This window comes from Hyla sarda, chromosome 5 (genome assembly GCF_029499605.1).
Source record: "Hyla sarda isolate aHylSar1 chromosome 5, aHylSar1.hap1, whole genome shotgun sequence".
Lineage (NCBI taxonomy): Eukaryota > Metazoa > Chordata > Amphibia > Anura > Hylidae > Hyla > Hyla sarda.
The window spans coordinates 321,665,448-321,690,341 of NC_079193.1; the positions used below are offsets into that span (position 1 = coordinate 321,665,448).

General features: G+C 43.2%; 1 protein-coding gene across 8 annotated transcripts in view; it reads right to left on the bottom strand.

Annotated features, from left to right (window-relative positions):
* Positions 1-273: 273 nt before the first annotated feature.
* Positions 274-24,894, bottom strand: part of CNGB3 (cyclic nucleotide gated channel subunit beta 3) — a 385,692-nt gene continuing 361,071 nt past the window's right edge. For 5 of the 8 annotated variants that reach the window (XM_056522294.1, XM_056522292.1, XM_056522296.1 and 2 more), the window contains one exon: positions 6,786-7,455. In XM_056522294.1, coding sequence (XP_056378269.1) covers positions 7,180-7,455 — 276 coding nt within the window. In that variant the 3' untranslated portion in view covers positions 6,786-7,179. Of the gene's footprint in view, positions 406-6,785; positions 7,456-22,733; positions 23,026-24,894 lie in introns of those variants that run through there. The other 3 variants (XM_056522298.1, XM_056522297.1, XM_056522291.1) reach the window with 2 other exon arrangements.

Sequence of the window (24,894 nt, forward strand, 5' to 3'; positions counted from 1 at the left end):
AAATCTAACTTTTGTTGACATATTATAAGAATATCTAATCTGTAATTTGATGCCTTTTGGAGATTTTTCCATCTTTCATTGGCTTCTTTATGCACATTAATAATTTTTATTTTACCTGGGGTGCCCAAACATTTGAACCCCACTGTAGGAGTATGATACAAATCCAAGAATATTTAGCAATCTGTCCCTCCCAGCATGGTGCACATGGAGCAGCAAATCCTGTAAAATGGTAAAAGAAATCCTGGCACACACAAGCTACTTGATAATCTTCTGTATTTTTTTTTTATATATTTATATAAATAAACACCAAGTACTAAAGGAAGCCATTGTAACTGTCTCAACTCTTTTTGGAAAAGTGGTAAGGGTTTTGGAATAGGCCGGCATGCATCCTGTACTTGGTGTACTCTGCTATGAAAAAAACAAAAAAAGAACAATCAGCATGTGAGTGCAGGTTTTTTTTCTATCTATACAAGAGTGTAACCATAGAAAAGAAATGTAGCAACCTCATTTCTTTATACATCGCATGCACAAGCTGTCTTTTGACTCTTTCCTACGTTCTGTTTATTAAAGTGCGCTTTCAGCATTGTTTCAGGTGACTTTTCAGAATATGCTGCTGTCATGACAGGGGGTGGACAGGGAGAGTGATCCCTAAGCTGTCCCTAGAAACACTCTCCCTGCCTACTTGCCCATCTGCCGCAAAACAGCAGATCGAAAACTTGGAGCCGGTCCCTCCCTGCGCTAAAGTGCAATGGGCGTAAAGGTACAAAAATAATACTGTACATAGTCGGGGACAGGTCAAAAACATAATGGGAAAACAACCGGATAAACCAGACAGGATATAAATATACAAACAGGGCAGAATACAGTGTACTAGCATACAGTTTAGAAATCGGAATTAAGATAAACAGCAGATATGAATAAATGAACAAGACTTGATATGGAATAAGTATACAGCAGAAACCGGGAGATGAAGGGGATGAACAGATAAACTGAATGTAAAACACTAAACAGGTCAGGAAACAGAACACTGTTCACACTGGACACTAAACAAAGAACAAACTAGACTCCCCGCTCCAAACATGGAGGGACATCAATACCAATGCCAAATAGACTACAAGCCAGCGGGCACACTCCACCATGCGATCAGGATACTAGCCTAGAAGGAAACAGAAATATAATACACGGAATACTAGACTGAGAACAGGATGAGTCTAAACAGACTCCACAAAAGCTAAACTCCAATACATGACGGAATACAGGTCAGGATACCAAACAGGAATAATACAAAACCAAACTCCATAACATGGAGGAATACGGGTCAGGACTCTAAATCGGAATACTAAATACAGAGCATGGGTACAAGCAAGACAAACAGTGTGAACACAGATTAAGATATGACAAGGTACTAAAAGCCGACAGATGTACATTACAGACCAAAAGTTTCAGTTTTCTTTATTTTCATGACTATGAAAATTGTAGATTCACACTGAATGCATCAAAACTATGAATTAACACATAACATATATACATAACAAAAAAGTGTGAAACAACTGAAAATATGTCATATTCTAGGTTCTTCAAAGTTGCTACCTTTTGCTTTGATTACTGCTTTGCACACTCTTGGCATTCTCTTGTTGAGCTTCAAGAGGTAGTCACCTGAAATGGTTTTCACTTCACAGGTGTGCTGGTGTGGAGGAGGAGGAGGTGTGATGGTGTGGGGGCGCTTTGCTGGTGACACTGTTGGGGATTTATTCAAAATTGAAGGCATACTGAACCAGCATGTCTACCACAGCATCTTGCAGTGGCATGATATTTCATCCGGTTTGCATTTAGTTGGACCATCATTTATTTTTCAACAGGACAATGACCCCAAACACACCTCCAGGCTGTGTAAGGGCTATTTGACCAAGAAGGAGAGTGATGGGGTGCTGCGCCAGATGACCTGGCCTCCACAGTCACCGGACCTGAACCCAATCGAGATGGTTTGGGGTGAGCTGGACTGCAGAGTGAAGGCAAAAAGGGCCAACAAGTGCTAAGCATCTCTGGGAACTCCTTCAAGACTGTTGGAAGACTATTTCAGGTAACTACCTCTTGAAGCTCATCAAGAGAATGAGTGTGCAAAGCAGTAATCAAAGCAAAAGGTGGCTACTTTGAAGAACCTAGAATATGACATATTTTCAGTTGTTTTACACTTTTTTGTTATGTATATAATTCCACTTGTGTTAATTCATAGTTTTGATGCCTTCAGTGTGAATCTACAATTTCCATAGTCATGAAAATAAAGAAAACTCTGAATGAGAAGGTGTTTCCAAACTTTTGGTCTGTACTGTACATAAAACCAAGCAGACTAAAGTCAATATCATAAACAGAAAACAACCATGGTTAAAACTCAGAAAAACAGACATAGCAAAGGTAAAATTAATAACCAGCCCAGAGTTCAGCAGAGCTTGGGTTTACATAGCCCCACCCGAGTTCCCATTGGCTAATAGCATTAACTATACCCTAGCCAGAGGGAATAGCACAGAAAACAGTTCATACATAAAAACAAAAGTCTGAACAGGGCCTAAAATGGAAAAAATTTAAATGGAAATTACAGCTGCCATATGTGTATAGACAAGGAGCAGCATTATTTCTGAACACTATTTTTTACCAGTTTCCCCAAATTCAGGCTCCATTTCTAATTTTTAGTTGTCCCTGAGCCAGCAGATGGAAAATAACTGCTATGATGCCTCCCATACACTGCACAGCAAAGAAGATTACATTTTGCTTCTCTATATTTTTATAGCACATGCCTAGAAGCAGAAGTAGCATGGAGAATATTATACAGCAGTACTGAGCAGTTTAAGCTGTGAATCCAGCACTGAGGTGACATATCACTACAAGCTTCTGGAACTTCTCCCTGTGTCTCTCTACCTCCAGCTATCTCCCCACTCCCCTAACAATAGACCTCATGTAACCCAATGCCTCAGTGAGTTTATTCATTTCAATACTGATTTAAGGAGGTGATTCAGGATAAGAAAGAAATATACATGCTTTCTTCCAGAAACGGCGCCACTCTTGTTGTTACGCCGAGCGCTCCGGGTCCCCGTTCCTCCCCGGAGCGCTCGCCTCATCCTCGTTGCTGCAGCGCCCCGGTCAGATCTCCTGACCGGGTGCGCTGCGGTACCGCCTCCAGCCGGGATGCGATTCGCGATGCGGGTGGCGCCCGCTCGCGATGCGCACCCCGGCTCCCGTACCTGACTCGTTCTCCGTCGGTCCTGTCCCGGCGGGCGCGGCCCCGCTCCCTAGGGCGCGCGCGCGCCGGGTCTCTGCGATTTAAAGGGCCAGTGCACCAATGATGGTGCCTGGTCCAATCTTCCAATTACCTTGATTAGTTTCCACCTGTGCACTCCCTACTTATACCTCACTTCCCCTGCACTCCCTTGCCGGATCTTGATGCTCTTGTGCCTAGTGAAAGCGTTCCCTTGTTTGTTCCTAGCCCGTGTTCCAGACCTCCTGCCGTTGCCCCTGACTACGATCCTTGCTGCCTGCCCCGACCTTCTGCTACGTCCGACCTTGCTTCTGTCTACTCCCTTGTACCGCGCCTATCTTCAGCAGTCAGAGAGGTTGAGCCGTTGCTAGTGGATACGACCTGGTCACTACCGCCGCAGCAAGACCATCCCGCTTTGCGGCGGGCTCTGGTGAAAACCAGTAGTGACTTAGAACCGGTCCACTAGCACGGTCCTCGCCAATCCCTCTCTGGCACAGAGAATCCACCTCCTACCAGCCGGGATCGTGACAGTAGATCCGGCCATGGATTCCGCTGAAGTTCCTCTGCCAGTTGTCGCCGACCTCCCCACACTGCCCGACTGGTCGCCCAGCAAGCCCGACAGATTGCCCAACGAAATCACCAGCTGGCATACTTGACCACCGTGACACTGCAACTTCAGTCACAGATACAGCAGCTGCTGCCGCAGATACAGCAACTTCAGTCACAGACACAGCAGCTGCAACAACCATCTCCTCCGCTGGCTCCTGCAACTCCTCCGCAGCAACCGGCCGCTCCTAACCCCTGCTTGTCCCTGCCGGACAAATTTGATGAGGACTCTAGACTCTGCCGTGGTCTCCTTTCTGGAAAGGCCTTGTCTGGGGCCACACCACTCTGGGACCGCAATGATCCTGCCACAGCCACAGTCCAGTCCTTCTTCGCTGAGGTCCGTGGTGTCTTCGAGGAGCCTGCCCGAGCTTCTTCTGCCGAGACTGCCCTGCTGAACCTGGCCCAGGGTGTTTCTTCCGTTGGCGAGTACGCCATTCAGTTCCGTGCTCTTGCTTCCGAGTTGTCCTGGAATAGTGAGGCTCTCTGCGCGACCTTTAAAAAAGGCCTATCCAGCAACATTAAAGATGTTCTGGCCGCACGAGAAACTCCTGCTAACCTACATGAACTCATTCATCTTGCCACTCGCATTGACATGCGTTTTTCCGGATGGCGTCTGGAGCTCCGCCTGGATATGGACTTTGTTCGCACGAGGCGTTTTTTCTCCCCGGCTCCTCTCTCCTCTGGCCCTCTGCAAACCGTTCCTGTGCCTCCCGCCGTGGAGGCTATGCAAGTTGACCGGTCTCGCTTGACACCTCAAGAGAGGACACGACACCGCATGGAGAATCTTTGCCTGTACTATGCCGGTACCGAACACTTCCTGAAGGATTGTCCTATCCGTCCTCCCCGCCTGGAAAGACGTACGCTGACTCCGCACAAAGGTGACACAGTTCTTGATGTCAACTCTGCTTCTCCACGCCTTACTGTGCCTGTGCGGATATCTGCCTCTACCTTCTCCTTCTCTACTATGGCCTTCTTGGATTCCGGATCTGCAGGAAATTTTTTTTTGGCCTCTCTTATCAACAGGTTCAACATCCCTGTGACCAGTCTCGCCAGACCCCTCTACATCAATTGTGTTAACAATGAAAGTTTGGACTGTGCCGTGCGTTACCGCACGGAACCCCTCCTAATGTGCATCGGACCTCATCACGAAAGAATTGAGTTTTTGTTCCTCAGGTTCTTTGGACCCAAGAAGAGGGGGAGACCCAAGGGGGGGGGTACTGTTACGCCGAGCGCTCCGGGTCCCCGTTCCTCCCCGGAGCGCTCGCCTCATCCTCGTTGCTGCAGCGCCCCGGTCAGATCTCCTGACCGGGTGCGCTGCGGTACCGCCTCCAGCCGGGATGCGATTCGCGATGCGGGTGGCGCCCGCTCGCGATGTGCACCCCGGCTCCCGTACCTGACTCGCTCTCCGTCGGTCCTGTCCCGGCGGGCGCGGCCCCGCTCCCTAGGGCGCGCGCGCGCCGGGTCTCTGCGATTTAAAGGGCCAGTGCACCAATGATGGTGCCTGGTCCAATCTTCCAATTACCTTGATTAGTTTCCACCTGTGCACTCCCTACTTATACCTCACTTCCCCTGCACTCCCTTGCCGGATCTTGATGCCCTTGTGCCTAGTGAAAGCGTTCCCTTGTTTGTTCCTAGCCCGTGTTCCAGACCTCCTGCCGTTGCCCCTGACTACGATCCTTGCTGCCTGCCCCGACCTTCTGCTACGTCCGACCTTGCTTCTGTCTACTCCCTTGTACCGCGCCTATCTTCAGCAGTCAGAGAGGTTGAGCCGTTGCTAGTGGATACGACCTGGTCACTACCGCCGCAGCAAGACCATCCCGCTTTGCGGCGGGCTCTGGTGAAAACCAGTAGTGACTTAGAACCGGTCCACTAGCACGGTCCTCGCCAATCCCTCTCTGGCACAGAGAATCCACCTCCTACCAGCCGGGATCGTGACACTTGTCCTCAGTTTTTCTGTGGTATTGCAGCTTAGTTCCATTAAAATTAATGGAGCCAACTTGTAAGACCACCCTTTAAGATGTTTTTAGAGAGAACAATTGCCCAGATTTATCAAACTGTGTTAGAGAAAAAAAATTGTGATTTTCCCACAACACTCTGTGGGAAAATTACTCCATTTTGTCTCTCACAATGTTTGATAAATCTGGGCCAATGAGTTTAGGAAAGGAAGATTTATGCTAATAGCTGGAGAGGCATTTTTCTCCAATAATACATATTGCAAAATATCTTATTTGCATGACCAAAAACAACTTGATTGCGGACTTCTTCTAGCATCAGGTGGAGATCCAGGTTGAACGGTGGTTACATTGCACTTCTTCATGACCCTTCGTTGCATTGGACATGTGAGTAAAGGGCAGTGCTCAGCTTCTATTTGCCTTTCTTAAGCTTAATGACCTGAAACAACCCCTTTTATTTCCTTTTACTGACATGTATCCAATTAAACACTTTAATTCAATGTAATTTATATTTAATTAAAGAATTAACATGTGGAACTCCCCTTTAACAATATTAAAGGAGATCTCTTGGCAAAAATTAAAGGGGTGATCCACTGGAAAACATTTTTGTTTTTTTAATCAACTGGTGCCAGAAAGTTAAACAGATTTGTAAATCACTTGTATTTAAAAAATCTTAAACCTTCCAGTACTAGTCAGCTGCTGTATGCTCCAGAGGAAGTTCTTTTCTTTTTTAAATTTATTTTCTGTCTGACCACAGTGCTCTCTGCTGACACCTCTGTCCATGTCAGGAACTGTGCAGAATAGGAGCAAACCCCCGTAGCAAACCTATCCTGCTCTGGACAGTTCCTGACATGGACAGAGGTGTCAGCAGAGAGCACTGTGGTCAGACAGAAAAGAAATTCAAAAAGAAAAGAACTTCCTCTGTAGTATACAGCAGCTGATAAGTACTGGAAGGGTTAAGATTTTTAAATAGAAGTCATTTACAAATCTGTTTAACTTTCTGGCATCAGTTGATTTAAAAATTTTTTTTCCAGTGGAGTACCCCTTTAACTTATCCCCTATCCACCGGATTCCTATAGGAGTGCCTAAAAGAGCTGAGTACAGCACTCAGGCATCGTCAGCGCTCCCATAGGAATGAACGGAGCACGTGCTGTCTTTCAGTAGATGACACGCCCTCCTCACTGAGAGAATCGGGGTCGAGCCCTGGAGATCGGCGATGGGGGATCTTGAGGACTGGACCCTGTGGATAGGGGATAAGTTAGTTTTCGCCAGAGTACTCCTTCAAAGTTAACAATATTCTCAATTAAAAATGAAAGAAAGTTATAATGATGACTGACACTTAATATGGGGAGTCTCCCGACTCGGCAGACACTAAGCTTTCTTTTCCGGTTCTCTCACTTCCACGGTGAGAACTTCTCCCTCTCCAGCCTTGGCTGACGGAGACATTGTTATAATGTAAGATTTGTTCTTTGCATCTACTGGTATATTTGCTCTGGATGAGATGACATTTTCTTTCTTCCCTTCATCTTTCTGGCTGGGTAATGTTTCCTGTGCTTTCGGATTGTCACTTTTCTCTGGTTCCCCTTGATTCGGGGGCATTTCATTCTTGTCCGTAGCTACGTCTGCGGTGAGATCTGCTGATTTTTCCTTTAAAAAGTGGAGAAAAGACATTGTTTGCATTGAAATAGCCAATAAATATTAAAGCGGTGTTACATTAAAAGCTGCATGTTCTGCAGCTGCCACCAATAATCCGAAATGGTTACCTATTTTCTTGTATGCAGACGTCTTATATTCAGTACATCGGGGCAAAGGGCAAATTGTTGTAGTGGCGGAACAGTAATAATACATTGGAATACCCGCCTTCCTTTCCTGCCACATGAAAGTCAGATTCTGACTTCTATCACAAATAAATCCCAACTATTATGTTGAAATATAATAGAAAATAAGAAATGCAGCTATTCATGTATAACACATTGCAAAAAAAAAAAAAAAAAGAAATATGGGAACACTTGTCTCAGTAAACATGAAAAGAAGAGGAAGAGGAAGGGGATTCTTAGATTTTTCAATGGTAAGTTACATAAAATATTAGTCTTATTGATTTAAACTTTGTTAATTAAAGAAAATATTTGATAAAGTACAAGCTGATGATATAGAACATACGCTGGGGGACATATGCGCAACTGCTTTACCATATATGTAGAGTGGAAGATTGGTGGGTCGTGCATGGTGGGAACTCCACCATTTACTGAATAGTCACCATGACATCTAAGCTGATAAAAGGAGGAAGCTTTGTCTTCTGACCCCCCCCCCCAACACCCAATCAATTATCTTGTGCAACTCAAAATAAAAGAAATTTTTTTTTCATAAAATTTTAAAAACCTACATGTTAAAGAGTCAAACCCTAAGAAAAAAATCAAAAAATAAATCTAACAAAAAATAACTTCAGAATTGCAGTTTTTTTTTTGTTAAAGAGGTATTCCGGCTTTAGACTTTTTATCCCCTATCTAAAGGATAGGGGATAAGATGTCTGATCTCATGGGGCCCGCCACTGGGACCCCCCGGGATCTCTCTGCAGCACCCGCATTATGTGCGGAGCTGCGTCTCCAGGCTCGGAAACCAGAAGTTTTCGAGACATGAGACGTGATGTAACGCCACGCCCCCCTCAGGACGTCGCGCCTCCTCCCTACATGTCTATGGGAGGGGGCGTAACTGACATTACGCCCCTTCCCATAGACATGAAGGGAGGGGCCACGATGTGATGTCACGAGGGGGGTGTGGCGTTATGTCAAACTTCCGGTTTCCGAGCCTGGAGACACAGCTCTGAACATAATGCGGGTGCTGCAGGGAGATCCCGGGGGGTCCCAGCGGCGGGCCCCCCTGCGATTGGACATCTTATCCCCTATCCCTTGCATAGGGGATAAAATGTCTAAAGCCGGAATATCCCATTAAGCTCACCTGCCAGGAAAATAAGGAATAAAAAAGTGATTAAAAAGTTGTATGTACCCCCAAATACTAATAATAAAAGCTATAGCTCACCCTGCAAAAAATGACATTTCTCTTTTTGCTTTAATGAAATAATACCAAAACTTTGGAATTTTGGTAACTGTACTGACCTGCAGAATAAAGATAAAACTATAACGTGTCACATCAAAAGTTTTGGTCAGTCGGGTTCTGGGTTCCGACCAACCGATTGCTAGATCGAGAGGGAAAAGCACTCGGCTTCTATAGATATGGGCTCTATAGATATTTCCCCTATATGCACTTGGAGAACCAGAACTCTTATTTTTCCATTGATGGAGGCCATTGAGGACATGTTTTTGCAGGACAAACTATAGATTCCAGTTGTACCTTTAACCATAAAGTGTAATGGGAAAGAAAAAAAAAATATATTTGTGATGTGAAATGTAAAAAAAGCAAACAACACAATTCTGCAACTTTTTGGGGCTCTGTTTTTATTCCTTTTACTTTGCAGTAAATCTGACATTCCGTGGTACGATTACAGCGATATTCAATTTTTATAGTTTTTGTTAAGTTATACTACTTATAAAAAAATAAAAAATAAACCTTAAAAGCTAAAATGCTGTGTAGCGGCTAATTTTGGAGTATTGAGCTGTCGTTTTAATTGGTATTGTTTAGATAGACATGAGACTTTTCAAATGCCTTTTGTTTTATTTATTTTTTTAGGATGCAAAGTGATTAAAAATCTTAATTCTGGAACTGTATATTTTTATTATGCTGTTCAGTCATGGGGATAAATAATATTATATTTTAATGTGAATGATTGGAGCCGGAAGTAGGCATACGCAACAGTCCTGCACACCCAGGCTTAAAGTCTATCTGTCATATCACAGAAAAGTATAATGCTCATATATTTTACTCACTAGGTCATGCAGATTATCTACTTGTCTTTTTTATGTGTCTAGCTTCTGTATTTGGCTCACAAATCTCTCTGTTCTGCTGCTCACTATTTCTGATATCCACTGCTCAGGAAGGGGCGAGTCCGAGGCAAGCACTGAGCCCGCCCTCACTTACCATGGATTCACTTCCTGCTGTGCCTTGCTGGGTCTCTTCATTCAGTCACTGCAGGCTGCTCTGTAACCCCCACATCTCTGTTTTCAGACAGGAGTCTGGTAGGACAGGAGTGAGCACAGAGGAGTGCTAGTCCCGTCCTCCCTTAATGGACTTTGTCCTTGTCTGTGCTTCAGCTGGGACAAAAATTATGCTGCAGCCCAACAGGATTATGTCCTGAGTGGTATATGGGAACCCTTGTGGTCTTTTTTATAAGCCATATTTAAAAAATAAATAAAAATTAGATATTTTTTTTTAAATAAAGTATACTAGAAAGGTTAATGTTTTGCCAAAAAGTACACATTTAACTATTGGGTGCCATATGGAAGGATATATAATCAGTAAGCCAAGAGAAATAGTCCATGGCACTCTGAAATTAACATGTTTGAAGTTTTATTTGCACATAGGCAAAATCAGATAATACATGTAGTAACAGAATTGACAGATGGTATTATATTCCTTTTAGCAGATATATAGTATTTGCAATGTTTCGATTCACCTGTAGGACCTTCCTCAATCCATATCTGCAGACAGTGTCAGAATCAAGGTTAAAGGGGTACTCAGCCGAAAAACATCTTATCCCCTATCCAAAGAATAGGGGATAAGATGTCTGATCACCGTTCCCCGTGATCTCCGGCGCGGCACCCCAGTCATCCCTGCACGAAGCGAACTCGACTCTGTGCCGGATGTCTGGCGACTACAGCCACCACGCCCCCTCCATTCTTGTCCGGGACGTGACGTGACATTGCGAACGCGGAAGCTCGAAGCCACCTCTGCCGTCCCGGAGATTGTGGGGGGTCCCCAGTGGCGGGACCCCCGTGATCAGACATCTTATCCCCTATCCTTTGGATAGGGGATAAAATGTTTTTCGGTGGAGTACCCTTTAACTGTCTCAGTCAGAGGACTGAGACAATTTAGTCTTCCTATTGATGCTGGGTGCAGAAGGCCTTAAGTCAGTGTTTTCCAATCAGTGTATCTCCAGCTGTTGCAAAACTACAACTCCCAGCATACCCGGACTGTCCTAGGTGGATCAAAATGTTGCAAACACTGTTGCTTCAAAAAATATATTATCTCATTTTGCATATCTTCAAGCCTATATGGAGTATCTTGGACTATTTCTATTGGGTGCTAGTGACCAGTATGCAGGTTCCAACTACCTAGATGCTGCCATCACCATTGACTCAACCAACAGAAACCAGGGGGAGCCACAACAAGTATAAAATAATAATATAATATTCACACAAAAGGGCATTTAAAAAATAAATAAATACATAAATAACTGTGAAGGAAAAAATTGTATGTTTAAAGGGGTATTATGTTCCTAAACATCTTATCCCTTATCCTCAGGATAGGGAATAAGTGTGATCGTGGGGGTCCGGCTGCTGGGACCCCCCAATCTCCTGGCCAGCACCTTGGTAATCTGCATGCACAGAGCGATCTCCGCTCCATTCCGGATTACTGGCAACGGCCATGCCCCCACCATATATCTCTATGGGAGATACAGAGATACGCAAACGCTGTATCTCCGTCTCTCCCATAGATATGAATATAGGGGACGTGATGCGTACTTGTTTAATAACGGATGTCTGGCGATGTGGGGCGGAGACTCGTGACGTCATGGTCACGCCCAACTCATGAAGTCACGTCCATGCCCCCTCAATGCAAGTCTATGGGAGGGGGCGTGACGGCTGTCACGCCCCCTCCCAAAGACTTGCATTGAGGGGGTGTGGCCGTGACGTCAAGAGCGGGGTGTGACCGTAGTGTCAAGAGCCTCCGGAGCTTCACAGGGAGATCGCGATGGTCACCAGCGGCGGGAACCCCGCAATCAGACATCTTAACCCCTATCATTTGGATAGGGGATAAGATGTCTAGGGGCGGAGTACCCCTTTAATATCAATATTTAATATTTATCTGTGCTGATCATTCTGTTTCCATTTTATTTTGCGTCAACACAAATAATAAACTGCATGTACTGTATGGCACTTGGTGAAGTGCTGAGTACAGAAATACTTTCCGCCCTTGCTTTTGTTTGCCACCTCATTTCATCTTATGTACTGTATTTCTTATGGACACGACAAATTTGTTTTGTATTAATATTCCGGCAGAAGTTCCTTGCAATGTCTATCTTATTGCGAAGGCCCTGAGAAAGTTATAGATGACTTGTCAGCTTGTGTCTGTGAGGCGGCCGCACGTGTCCAGCCTCCGGCTGAAGATAAGATCTCCAGGATACTGCCAAAGTTAGTATTAAAATGTGAAGGCAGACACTGCTCCCGAGGAGCCTGGGAGTCAAGGAAATGACAAAGCGGTTTCTTCTCCAGAAATGCACTTTTTTTTTTTTTGTCTGAATGTTCCCGGCTTTCTTGTATTAAATCAGTGTTACAGCTGCAGCATACTGAATACATTACATTCACAGTCTGAAAGTCCTAAAAATATACTAAGTCAATTGACATGATGAAGGGATTCTGATAAACAGTGACATAGAAATAGGGGTGACTTATCCCTAAAGCCAAGGAGAACCTCAGGGCATGTTGCCTTTGAACAGTGCAGCAATTCAACATAAGGTGACTTTAGTAATTAAGTGTCATACAGTAATGCTTACATGCTTACCAAGGATCTGTGCTTGTGTTGGTGATAAATGGCCATAGCCTGTGTCCTTGATAACGCTGCTGGCTTGTTTTTGGGAACTAGTTACTTCCTGTTTCCGTGGCCCCCCTCGGACTACAATCCCCAGGATCCTTTGTATCAAGGTGGGAGGTAACATATTTCCCTCCTAAATCATGGAAGCCCCACCCACTGAAGTACAGCAAAATCCCCATTTGATAATACGACAGCTCTCCGGGCATGCTGAGAGTTGTAGTTTTGCAATCCTCTGGAGGTCCACAGTTTAAGAACACTTCCCCAAACCACCAGAAAGGTGGGCTTTCTCCAGGTGCTACATTTAACAATTGATGAGACAGAGGGACAGAATAAGTTAAAGTTTGAGTATATGAGGCAGGTGTTATAATTTATCTGTTTCATATTTATTTAAGTGGGAATTGTAAAGTAAATAATGAAAAGTGATTTTCAACACACTAGTTAAATCTTGTTACATCTTGATATCTACTGACATGTTTCGTCATCATTTATGACTTCATCAGAGAAATGGGATCTTTTAGGATATCATTTATGTAAATAGCTTTAGGAAGTGTAGTAAAGACTATTAAGATAATATTGTTCATTGTAGTAGTTTTCTCACCTTGTTTTACCATACAGTATTACAGAAGTTATTACTTTAGGCTTAATCCTAGGTTCTTTACCGCTTTTACACTGACCCATGGAATGAATACATGTCATGTGTCTATAGTCTATCTTCTTACCTTTGTTGTACTTGCATGCACTTTATTTGATTAGAGTTTAACCCCTTAAGGACAAGCCCATTATGACCTTAACCCCTTAAGGACCAGGCGTTTTTTGCAGATCTGACCACTTTCACTTTAAGCATTAATAACTCTGGGATGCTTTTACCTTTCATTCTGATTCCGAGATTGTTTTTTCGTGACATATTTTACTTTATGTTAGTGGTAAAATTATGTCGATACTTGCATCATTTCTTGGGGAAAAATTCCAACATTTGATGAAAAAATTGAAAATTTTGCATTTTTCTAACTTTGAAGCTCTCTGCTTGTAAGGGAAATAGACATTCCAAATAAATTATATATTGATTCACAAATGCAATATGTCTACTTTATGTTTGCATCATAAAATTAACATGTTTTTACTTTTGGAAGACATCAGAGGGCTTCAAAGTTCAGCAGCAATTTTCCAATTTTTCACAAAATTTTCAAAATCTGAATTTTTCATAGACCAGTTCAGTTTTGAAGTGGATTTGAAGGGCTTTCTTGTTAGAAATATCCCACAAATTACCCCATTATAAAAACTGCACCCTCAAAGTATTCAAAATGACATTCAGTAAGTGTGTTAACCCTTTAGGTGTTTCACAGGAATAGCAGCAAAGTGAAGGAGAGAATTCAAAATCTTCATTTTTTACACTCGCATGTTCTTGTAGACCCAGTTTTTGAATTTTTACAAGGGGTAAAAGGAGAAAAATCCTCTCAAAAGTTGTAATCCAATTTCTCTCGAGTAAGGAAATACCTCATATGTGTATGTCAAGTGTTCGGCGGGCGCAGTAGAGGGCTCAGAAGGGAAGGAGCGACAGTGGGATTTTGGAGAGTGAGTTTTTCTGAAATGGTTTTTGGGGGGCATGTCACATTTAGGAAGCCCCTATGGTGCAAGAACAGCAGAAAATCCCCCACATGGCATACCATTTTGGAAACTACACCCTTCAAGGCACGTAACAAGTAGTGTTGCTCGCGAATATTCGCAATGCAAATTTTATTCGCGAATATCGCATATTCACGAATTCGCAAATATTCGCGAATATAACACTATATATGACAAATATTCATTTTTTTTTCACAGTACACATCACAGTGATCACCCCTCTCTGCTTCCAGCCTGTGTGGTGTAAAGAAGGCTCTAATACTACTGTGTGAGACTGGCATGCGAATCTTCGCATATGCGAAAATTTGCACATGCTAATGTTCGCATATGCGAATGTTTGTTTATGCTAATTTTGAATATGCTAATTTTCGCATATGATAATTTTCGCATACGTGAATATTCGCATATGCGAAAATAAAACGAGAATATTACGAATATGCGAATATTCGTGAATATATGACGAATATTCGTCCATATATTCGCGAATATTCGCGAATTCGAATATGGCCTATGCCGCTCAACACTAATAACAAGGGGTCCAGTGAGCCTTAATACCCCACAGGTGTTTGATGACTTTTCGTTAAATTCGGATGTGTAAATGAAAACAATTATTTTTTTACTAAAGTGCAGATTTTTCCCCAAATTTACCATTTTTATAAAGGGTAATGGGAGAAAATGCCCCCCAAAATTTGTAACCCCATCTCTTCTGAGTATGGAAATGCCCCATGTTAGGACATAAAATGCTCTGCGGGCAAACTACAATGCTCAGAAGAGAAGGAGTCACATTTGGCTTTTGGAAAGCAAATATTGCTGAAATGGCTTTTGGGGGGCATGTCGCATTTAGGAACCCCTTATGGTGCCAGGACAGCAAAAATACCCACATGGCATACTATTTTGGAAACTACACCCCTTAAGGAACGTAACAAGGGGTACAGTGAGCCTCAACACCTCACAGGTAATTCACGACTTTTTGTTAAAGTTGGATGTGTAAATGAAAAAAAAAAATTTTTTCACTAAAATGCTGGTTTTTCCCCAAATTTTACATTTTTACAAGGGGTAATAGAAGAAAATTACCCCCAAATTTTGTAACCCCATTTCTTCTGAGTATGGAAATACCCCATGTGTTGACGTCAAGTGCTCTGCGGTCGAACTACAATGCTCAGAAGAGGAGGAGCGCCATTGAGCTTTTGAAGAGTGAATTTGTTTGGAATGGAAGTCGGGGGCCATGTGCATTTACAAAGCCCCTCGTGGTGCCAGAACAGTGGAACCCCCCCCACATGTGACTCCATTTTGGAAACTACACCCCTCACAGAATTTAATAAGGGGTGCAGTGAGCATTTAAAACCCCCTGGCATTTGACAGATCTTTGGAAAAGTGGGCTGAGCAAATGAAAAATTACATTTTTCATTTTCACAGACAACTGTTCCAAAAATCTGTCAGACACCTGTGGGGCGTAAATGCTCACTGTACCCCTTATTACATTACGTGAGGGGTGTAGTTTCCAAAATGGGGTCACATGTTGGGGGGTCCATTGTTCTGGCACTATGGGGGCTTTGTAAACACACGTAGCCTTCAATTCCGGACACATTTTCTCTTCAATATCACAATGGCGCTCCTTCTCTTCTGAGCATTGTAGTTTGACCGCAGAGTACTTTACATGCACATGTGGGGTATGTTCTTACTCAGAAGAAATGGGGTTACAAATTTTGGGGAGCTTTTTTCCTATTTTCCCTTGTGAAAATGAAAAATGTAGGGTAACACCAGCATTTTAGTGAAAAAAAAATTCTTTTTTTCATTTTCCCATCCAACTTTAACGAAAATTTGTCAAACACCTGTGGGGTGTTAAAGCTCACTATACCCCTTGTTACATTCCGTGAGGGGGGTAGTTTCCAAAATGCGGTCACATGTAGGTATTTATTTTTTTGCGTTTATGTCAGAACCGCTGTAAAATTAGCCACCCCTTTGCAAATCACCAATTTAGGCCTCAAATGTACATAGTGCACTCTCACTCCAGAGCCTTGTTGTGCGCCCGCAGAGCATTTTACGCCAACATATGGGGTATTTCCATACTCAGGAGAAATTGCATTACAAATTTTGGGGGTCTTTTTTTCTTTTTACCTCTTGTGAAAATAAAAAGTAAAGGGCAACATCAGCATGTTAGTGTAAAACATTTTTATTTATTTTTTTACACTAACAGGCTGGTGTAGACCCCAACTTTTCCTTTTCATAAGGGGTAAAAGGAGAAAAAGACCCCCAAAGTTTGTAGTGCAATTTCTTCCGATGACGGAAATACCCCATATAATGTCCTAAACTGTTTCCTTCAAATACGACAGGGCTCTGAAGTGAGAGCACCATGCGCATTTGAGGACTAAATTAGGGATTGCATAGGGGTGGACATAGGGGTATTCTACGCCAGTGATTCCCAAACAGGGTGCCTCCAGCTGTTGCTAAACTCCCAGCATGCCTTGACAGTCAATGGCTGTCCAGAAATGCTGGGAGTTGTTGTTTTGCAACAGCTGGAGGCTCCGTTTTGGAAACACTGCCGTACAAGACGTTTTTAATTTTTATTGGGGGGGGGGGGGGGCAGTATAAGGGGGTGTATATGTAGTGTTTTACCCTTTATTTTGTGTTAGTGTAGTGTAGTGTAGTGTAGTGTTTTTAGGGTACATTCACACTGGCGGAGGTTTACAGTGAGTTCCCTGCTAGAAGTTTGCACTGCAGCGAAAAATTTGCCGCAGCTCATATTTGAAGCAGAAAATTTACTGTAAACCTGCCTGTGTGAATGTACCCTGTGCATTCACATGGGGGGGGGGGGGGGGGCAAACCTCCAGCAGTTTCAAAACTACAACTCCCAGCATGTACTGACAGACCGTGCATGCTGGGAGTTGTACTTTTGCAACAGTTTGGGGCACACTGGTTGAAAAACCTTCAGTTAGGTTCTGTTATCTAACTCAATATTTTCCAACCAGTGTGCCTCCAGCTGTTGCAAAACTACAACTCCCAGCATGCCCAGACAGAAAACAGTTGTGTGGGCATGCTAGGAGTCGTAGTTTTGCAAGATCTGGAGGGCTATAGTTCAGAGAGACCGTATAGTGGTCTCAAACTGTAGCCCTCCAGCTGTTGCAAAACTACAAATCCCAGCATGCCCAAACAGCTGTCTGGGCATGCTGGGAGTTGTAGTTTTGCAACATCTGTACAGTATACATCTGTATAGTGGTCTCGGACTGTAGCCCTTCAGATGTTGCTAGGCAACTTACCGGCTTCCGTTGGATCCAGGGAGCCAGCTGCATGACATCGCCGCCCGCCGATCTTCGACGCCGATCGTCGCCCGCAGCCTCGCCCGCAGCGTAAGTGGACTCCGGCGCCAGTCCCCTTCTATTCCCCGTCCTGCCCGGCCTATTGTGGGTGGACAGGACGGAGAACCCCCCCGCCCCCGATCTGCTATTGGTGATCGCGTCACCATAGACCCGTAATGACCCGGAATCGCGCAAATCGCAAGTGTAAATTCATTTGCGATTTGCGTCGATCGCCGACATGGGGGGGCATTTGCGCGGGGTGACTGCTGATAGATATCAGCAGTCACCCCGGTCCGGTCCCCGCCCGGCGCGCGGCAAAGACCGAAATTCCCACGGACGTACGCGTACGTCCTTGGTCCTTAACTACCAGGGTGCTTAGACGTACGCGTACGTCCATGGTCCTTAAGGGGTTAAGGACCAGAATGTTTTTTGCACATCTGACCACTGTCACTTTAAGCACTAATAACTCTGGGATGATTTAACTTATGAATTTGATTCCGAGATTTTTTTTCGTGACATATTCTACCTTATGTTAGTGTAGAATTTGTGTCGATACTTGCATCATTTTTTGGTGAAAAATTTAAAAATTTCATGAAAATGTTTTCATTTTTCTAACTTTGAAGCTCTCTGCTTGTAAGGAAAATGGACATATAAAATAAATGATATATTGATTCACATACACTATGGGGGATATTTATCAAAACCAGTGCAGAGGAAAAGTTGCCCATAGCAACCAATGAGATCGCTTCTTTCATTTTTCAGATGCCTTGTTAAAAATAAAAGACAATCTGATTGTTTGCTAAGGGCAACTGGACAACTTTTCCTCTGGACAGGTTTTGATAAATCTCCCCCTATATGTCTACTTTATGTTTGCATCATAAAGTTGACATGTTTTTACTTTTTAAAGACATTAGAGGGCTTCAAAGTATAGGAGCAAGTTTCAAATTTTTCTGGAAATTTTCTAAATTTTAATTTTTCAGTTTTGAAGTGAATTTGAGGGTCTTTATGTTAGAAATACCCCATAAGGGACCCCATTATGAAAACTGCACCCCTCAAAGTATTCAAAATGACATTCAGAAAGTTTGTTAACCCCCCTCCATTTTTTACACTAACATGTTCTAGTAGACCCATTTTATTTTTTATTTTTACAAGGGGTAAAAGGAGAAAAAGACCCCCAAAATGTTTTACCTAATTTCTCTCAAGTAAGGAAATACCTCATATATGGATGTAAAGTGCTCTGTGGGCGCACTAGAGGGCTCAGAAGGGAAGGAGCGACAATAGGATTTTGGAGAGCAAATTTTGCTGAAATGGTTTTTAGGGGGCATGTCACATTTAGGAAGCCCCCATGGTGCCAGAACAGCAAAAAAAACAAAAAACAAAAAACACATGGCACGCTATTTGGGAAACTACACCTCTCAAGGAATGTAACAAGGGGTACAGTGAGCCTTAACACCCTTCAGGTGTTTGACGAATTTTCGGTAAATTTGGACGTGAAAATGAAAAATTCGATTTTTTCACTAAAATGCTGGTGTTAATAGGAGAAAAAGCCTCCCAAAATATATAACCCCATTTCTTCTGAGTATGGAAATACCCCATATATGAATGTAAACTGCTCTAGGGGCGCACTACAATGCTCAGAAGAGAAGGATCACCATTGGGCTTTTGGAGAGAGAATTTGTTTGGAATAGAAGTTGGGGGTCATATGTGTTTACAAAGCCCCATGGTGCCAGAACAGTGGACCCGCCCCCACATGTGACCCCATTTTGGAAACTACACTCCTCACAGAATTTAAAAAGTGGTGCAGTGAGCATTTACATCCCACTGGCATTTAACAGATCTTTGGAACAGTGAGCTGTGCAAAGGAAAATAACATTTTTCACTTTCATGGACCACTGTTCAAAATATCTGTCAGACACCTGTGGGGTGTAAATGCTCACTGCACCCCTTATTACATTCTGTGAGGGGCTTTGTAAACACACATGGCCTTCAATTCTGGACATATTCTCAATCCAAAAGTCCAATGGCGCTCCTTCTCTTCTGAGCATTGTAGTGTGCTCACAGAGCACTTTACATCCACATATGGGGTAGAAGAAATGGGGTTACAAATTTCTTTTGGGGGGCTTTTTTCCTATTTTCCCTTGTGAAAATGAAAAATTTAGGGTAACACTTTAAAGAAAATTCGGCAAACACTTGTGGGGTGTTAAGGTTCACTGTACCCCTTGTTACGTTCTGTGAGGGGTGTAGTTTCCAAAATCGGGTCACATGTGGGTATTTTTTTTTGCGTTTATATCAGAATCGCACTAAAATCAGCCACCCCTGTGCAAATCACCAATTTAGGCCTCAAATGTACATAGTGCGCTCTCACTCCTGAGCCTTGTTGTGTGTCCGCAGAGCACTTTACGTCCACATATGAGGTATGTCTGTACTCAGGGGAAATTGCTTTACAAATTTTGGGGATTTTTTTTGCTTTCACCTCTTATGAAAATTAAAAGTATGGGGAAACACCAGCATGTATAGAATTAAATTCTTTTACACTAACAGGCTGGTGTAGACCCCAACTTTTCCTTTTCATAAGGGGTAAAAGGAGAAAAAGACCCTCCATAATTTGAAAAGCAATTGCTCCCAAGTACGGAAATACCCCTTACGTGGCCCTAAACTGTTTCCTTGAAATACGACAGGGCGCCGAAGGGAGAAAGCGCCATGTGCATTTGAGGCCTAGATTAGGGATTTGCATACGGGTGGACTTGGATGCAAGCATGGTGCTTGCCTCTGCTACCAATAATTCCCAAACAGGGTACCTCCAGCTGTTGAGGCTGTCTGGCAATATTGGGAATTGTTATTTTGCAACAGCTGGAGGCTCCGTTTTAAAAACACTGTCGTACGAGACGTTTTTCATTTTTATTGGGGACGACGTGTAAAGGTGTATATGTAAGATTTTTAACCTTTATTATGTGTTAGTGTAGTGTTTCTAGGGTACAATCGCACTGGCGGGGGTTTACGGTGAGTTTCCTGCTAGGAGTTTGAGTTGCGGCGGAAAATTTGACGCAGCTCAAACTTGAAGCAGGAAATTCACTGTAAACCACCGCCCATGTGATTGTACCCAGCTGTTGCAAAACTACAAGTCTCAGCATGCACTGACAGACCGTGCATGCTGGGAGTTGTACTTTTGCAACAGCTGCAGGCACTGGTTTGAAAACCTTCAGAAAGGTTCTGTTACCTAACTCAGTATTTTCCAACCAGTGTGCCTCCAGCTGTTGCAAAACTACAACTCCCAGCGTGTACTGGTCGCCGAAGGGCATGCTGGGAGTTGTAGCTATGCAACAGATGGAGGTACGCAACTAAAACTCCCAGCATCCCAAGATAGCCGTTTGCTGTTCGTGCAAGCTGGGAGTTGTAGTTATGCAAGATTTGGAGGACCACAGTTTAGAGACCACTGCACAGTTGTCTGGGCATGCTGGGAGTTGTAGTTTTGAAAGATCTGGAGGGCTACAGTTTAGAGACCAAACTGTGCCCCTAAATATTGCTAGGCAACAACGCACCTCCTGGCTCCTGCAGCAGGATCGCGAGAGGAGGATCATCACCCGCCGCTGGTAAGGGACCTCCGCTGCCGCACACATCACAGTTCCCCCGAACCAAACTTTAATCCCCCTCACCCCGATCGCTATTGGCTTCTTATTTTTTGGAGGCCTTTTTATGAATTAAAGGGGAACTCTGGCAAAAAATGTATTTCTCCTATATGCTGCTGGAATAAGAGTAAGAAACTTTAACTTACCTTCCGCCACCCTCCAGGTGCTGCTCAAATCAGTCTCTGGTCCTCTGGCCCCAGTCTTCTTCCAGCTTTTGGTGCCTGACACATCACACTGCGCTCAGCTAATTGCCAGCCACAGTAATGTCCCACCTTGGCCAGTGATAGGCTGAGTGGCATTGGGAGGTAATGGGCCGGGCACCAGAAAAAAGGCTGGGCCAGGGCCCGTTACATCACATCGCCGCTACATGTGGTCACTGTCTATGACCATTCTTTTTTACACCAGAAGGCTGGAAATATTAAAGTTAATAGGTAAATCTCCCAGCACTGTGCACTCATTTTAAATTTGGCACCTGAATGCCTGAACAGCGGGCCATTCTTTCCTTTCTACTCCATATATAACTATGCAATACAAGACAGGGCTTCCCGCTTTATCTCCACAGCACCTGTCTCAGGAGCGAGACTTGAATAATGTGAGATTCTATGGCACTGGGTCTTGAGCTTAAAAGTCGGATGCTGTGGAGGCAAAGCTGTAAGCTCAGTCTCATAATACATAGTTATATGTGGCGGGGAGTAGAATGAATGGTGCCCTATTCATGCATTTAGGTGCCAAATTTAATTTGAATGTCATTTTGAAAAATTAATAAAGAGCACAATTTTTTAACATTCTATTGTAGGTAAGTTTTAAATACAGTGGCCCCTCAATTTACAATGGCCTAAGGTTGCAAAATTTCCAACATCCATTGTAACTTGAAACCAGACTCAACATACAATGCTACAGACAGTCTAGATCTGCGAAACATGTCAATGTCTGGAAGAACCGACCAATCAAAATGGGTATTTCACTGGTAAACCCCTGTATTACTGAAGTGCATGCACTGACTGGTGCCTGGTAGCTCCCCCTACAGTACAGGGAGGTATTACATGTTCTGTACTACTCTGTACCTTTTGCCAGGGTTAGCTGGCTCCTTTGGACACCAGGTGAGTACGGCTCCATGTTACTTTTTTAGGACATTGTGTACTTTACAGGACCCTGAAGAAGCTCCTGTCTTCTACATAGACAGTGATTACAGCTTCCAGCAGATCTTTCTTTCTTTTATATGTAAGGATTTGCTTTATCTGTATTAGTTATCTACTTTAATCCTCATTTTTTTCCTGTTTTTGGATGACATTTTGGTGGCTTTAAAACCAGTTACCAGGTTTCCATAGAGTTATGGTCTCGGCATACAATGGTTTCAACATACAATGGTCGTCCCAGAACCAAGGCATAGTGTAATTTGAGGGACCACTGTATTCTGGATGATCAGATTATCCAGAGTCTACACCCTGCATTGATTCCAAGGGCAAATTCATGGCTTGCCAAGTATTAGTAAAAGTTTCTGACATAAATCTGAAGTTTAGCGCCGTCATACCCCTTCTTGTATAAATCAGTAGAATTTTGTTACCAAAAAACAATATAAAATATGTACCAACAAAAACATAGTTGGATTTTTTTAGACAAAAAGGTATGAAGCAAAAATAATAAATCATGGTGTCAAAGTGACTTAAATTAGCAGTGCTATCAAAATGTGGATGATACAGTCTATCCTCATAATCTTATTTCTGTGCAGGCGTCCATAGCGCTCCGTCTCCCCGGCTCTTGTTGCTTCCATATTATAATTCCTCGGCTTATAATCAGTCTTTTCTCCTGCTGTATTTGTGAATGGCTATCCATCATCTTTGCTGCGTGATGCATCTATCGACCTTTCTGTAGAAATGTATCACTAACAGCGGAATTATAATTTCCTCTCCATAAAGTCCACGCTTCTACGACCTTGTGCGCAATTCTGCTGACCTTGGGAGTTCCCGCTTCAAAATGGGAGTTAGATTATGACTTAAATTGATATATTTCATTTTGCTAAAACTGGAAAAGTAGAGGTCATCATATAGCCTAGGTCTCCAAACTAAACCCCCGACTGTTGCAAAACTACAACTCCCAGCATGCCAGGAGAGCTAGTGGCTGTCCAGACATACTGGGAGTCGTAGTTTTGCAACAGCTGGAGGTCCACAGTTTGGAAACCACTCCCATATAGCATTGTTGTGTGAGATACTTTGTTATTCAGCCAACTCTTTCTTTGTATATAAATATTTTAATTGAGATGCTAAAGGGAGTAAATTATATATAAATGTATTATTTAAACCCTTCTTTATTCTTAGAGACATGCTTCACAGCAGCCACATGGAAAACAATAGTCTAATGCAGCTTTAATGACTTCTATGGGAGCGTTTTCTAGGCATGCTCTGTGACCTATGCAGAGGTTATTGGGGTGGGGGGTGGATCAAAACCTGTGCAGAGATAAAATTGACCAGTTGCCCATAGCAACCAATCAGATGGCTTATTTTATTTTTGAAAAGGCCTCTGAAAAATGAAAGCAGCAATCTGATTGGTTCACTGTAAACCACCGCATGCACTGTGTGATGATAAGGAAGAGACTGCTTTAAATGGGCACTGTCAGAATCAAAAGTTTTTATATGTTGTATTAACATTAACCTTTCTAATATACTTTATAAAATGTTTCTCCTTTTTATTGAAATCATGGCTTATAAAAAAGATCACTAGAAGTTCCCATACCATCCAGAACATATTCTTATTCTGCTGCAGCATCACCTTTGTCCCAGCCTACGCGCAGACTGGGACATAGCCTAGGACGTGAGGGCGGGACTAGCACTCCTCTGTGCTCACTGCTGTCCTGTCTATCAGACTCCTGTCTGAAAACAGAAAGGAAGGGGTTACAGAACAGCCTGCAGAGATTGGATGAAGAGACCCAGCAAAGCACGGCAGGCTCAGGGAGGAAGTCAATGCATTGTGAATGAGGGCGGGCTCAGTGCTTAGTTTGGACATGCCCCTTCATGAGCAGTGGATGTCAGCATGAGTGAGCAGCAGAACATAGGGATTTGTGAGCTAAATACAGAAGCTAAACACGTAAAAAAGTCATGTAAAGTATCTGCATGACCTATTGATGAACATATATAAGTATTATTTTTATTCTGTGATATGACATGTAAGCTTTAAAAGTTTTCTCTACATCACAAGAAGTTCTAAAACATACATAAGGCTCTTGACAAAGAAGGAGATATTATTTATGCTGTATTTTTGGATGGCAATAATTCTATATATATATATATATATATATGTATATATATATATATATATATATATATATATATATATATATATCTACACAGTCATGGCCGTAAATGTTGGCACCCCTGAAATGTTTCACCCCTTTTTTAAAGTGACATGTCACTTGCCACTCAGTGGCGAACCTCCATGTTTTAATATTCGTTATTAAAAGCTAAGTTTTATTGGATATGCACACCCAGGAGCCGGACCCTTGCTTCTATTTTTCTTCCCAACATTTAGTCTTGCTTTTCTATGTCTCTGTGTCAGCAGTGGGGTCCTCCTGGGTCTCCTGCCATAGTGTTTCATTTAATTAAAATGTTGACGGATGGTTCGCGCTGACACTGATGCTCCCTGAGCCTGCAGGACAGCTTGAATATCTTTGGAACTTGTTTGGGGCTGCTTATCCACCATCCAGACTATCCTGCGTTGACATCTTTCATCAATTTTTCTCTTCCGTCCACGCCCAGGGAGATGAGCTACAGTGCAATGGGTTGCAAACTTCTTGATAATGTTGCGCACTGTGGACAAAGGCAAATCTAGAGATCTGGAGATGG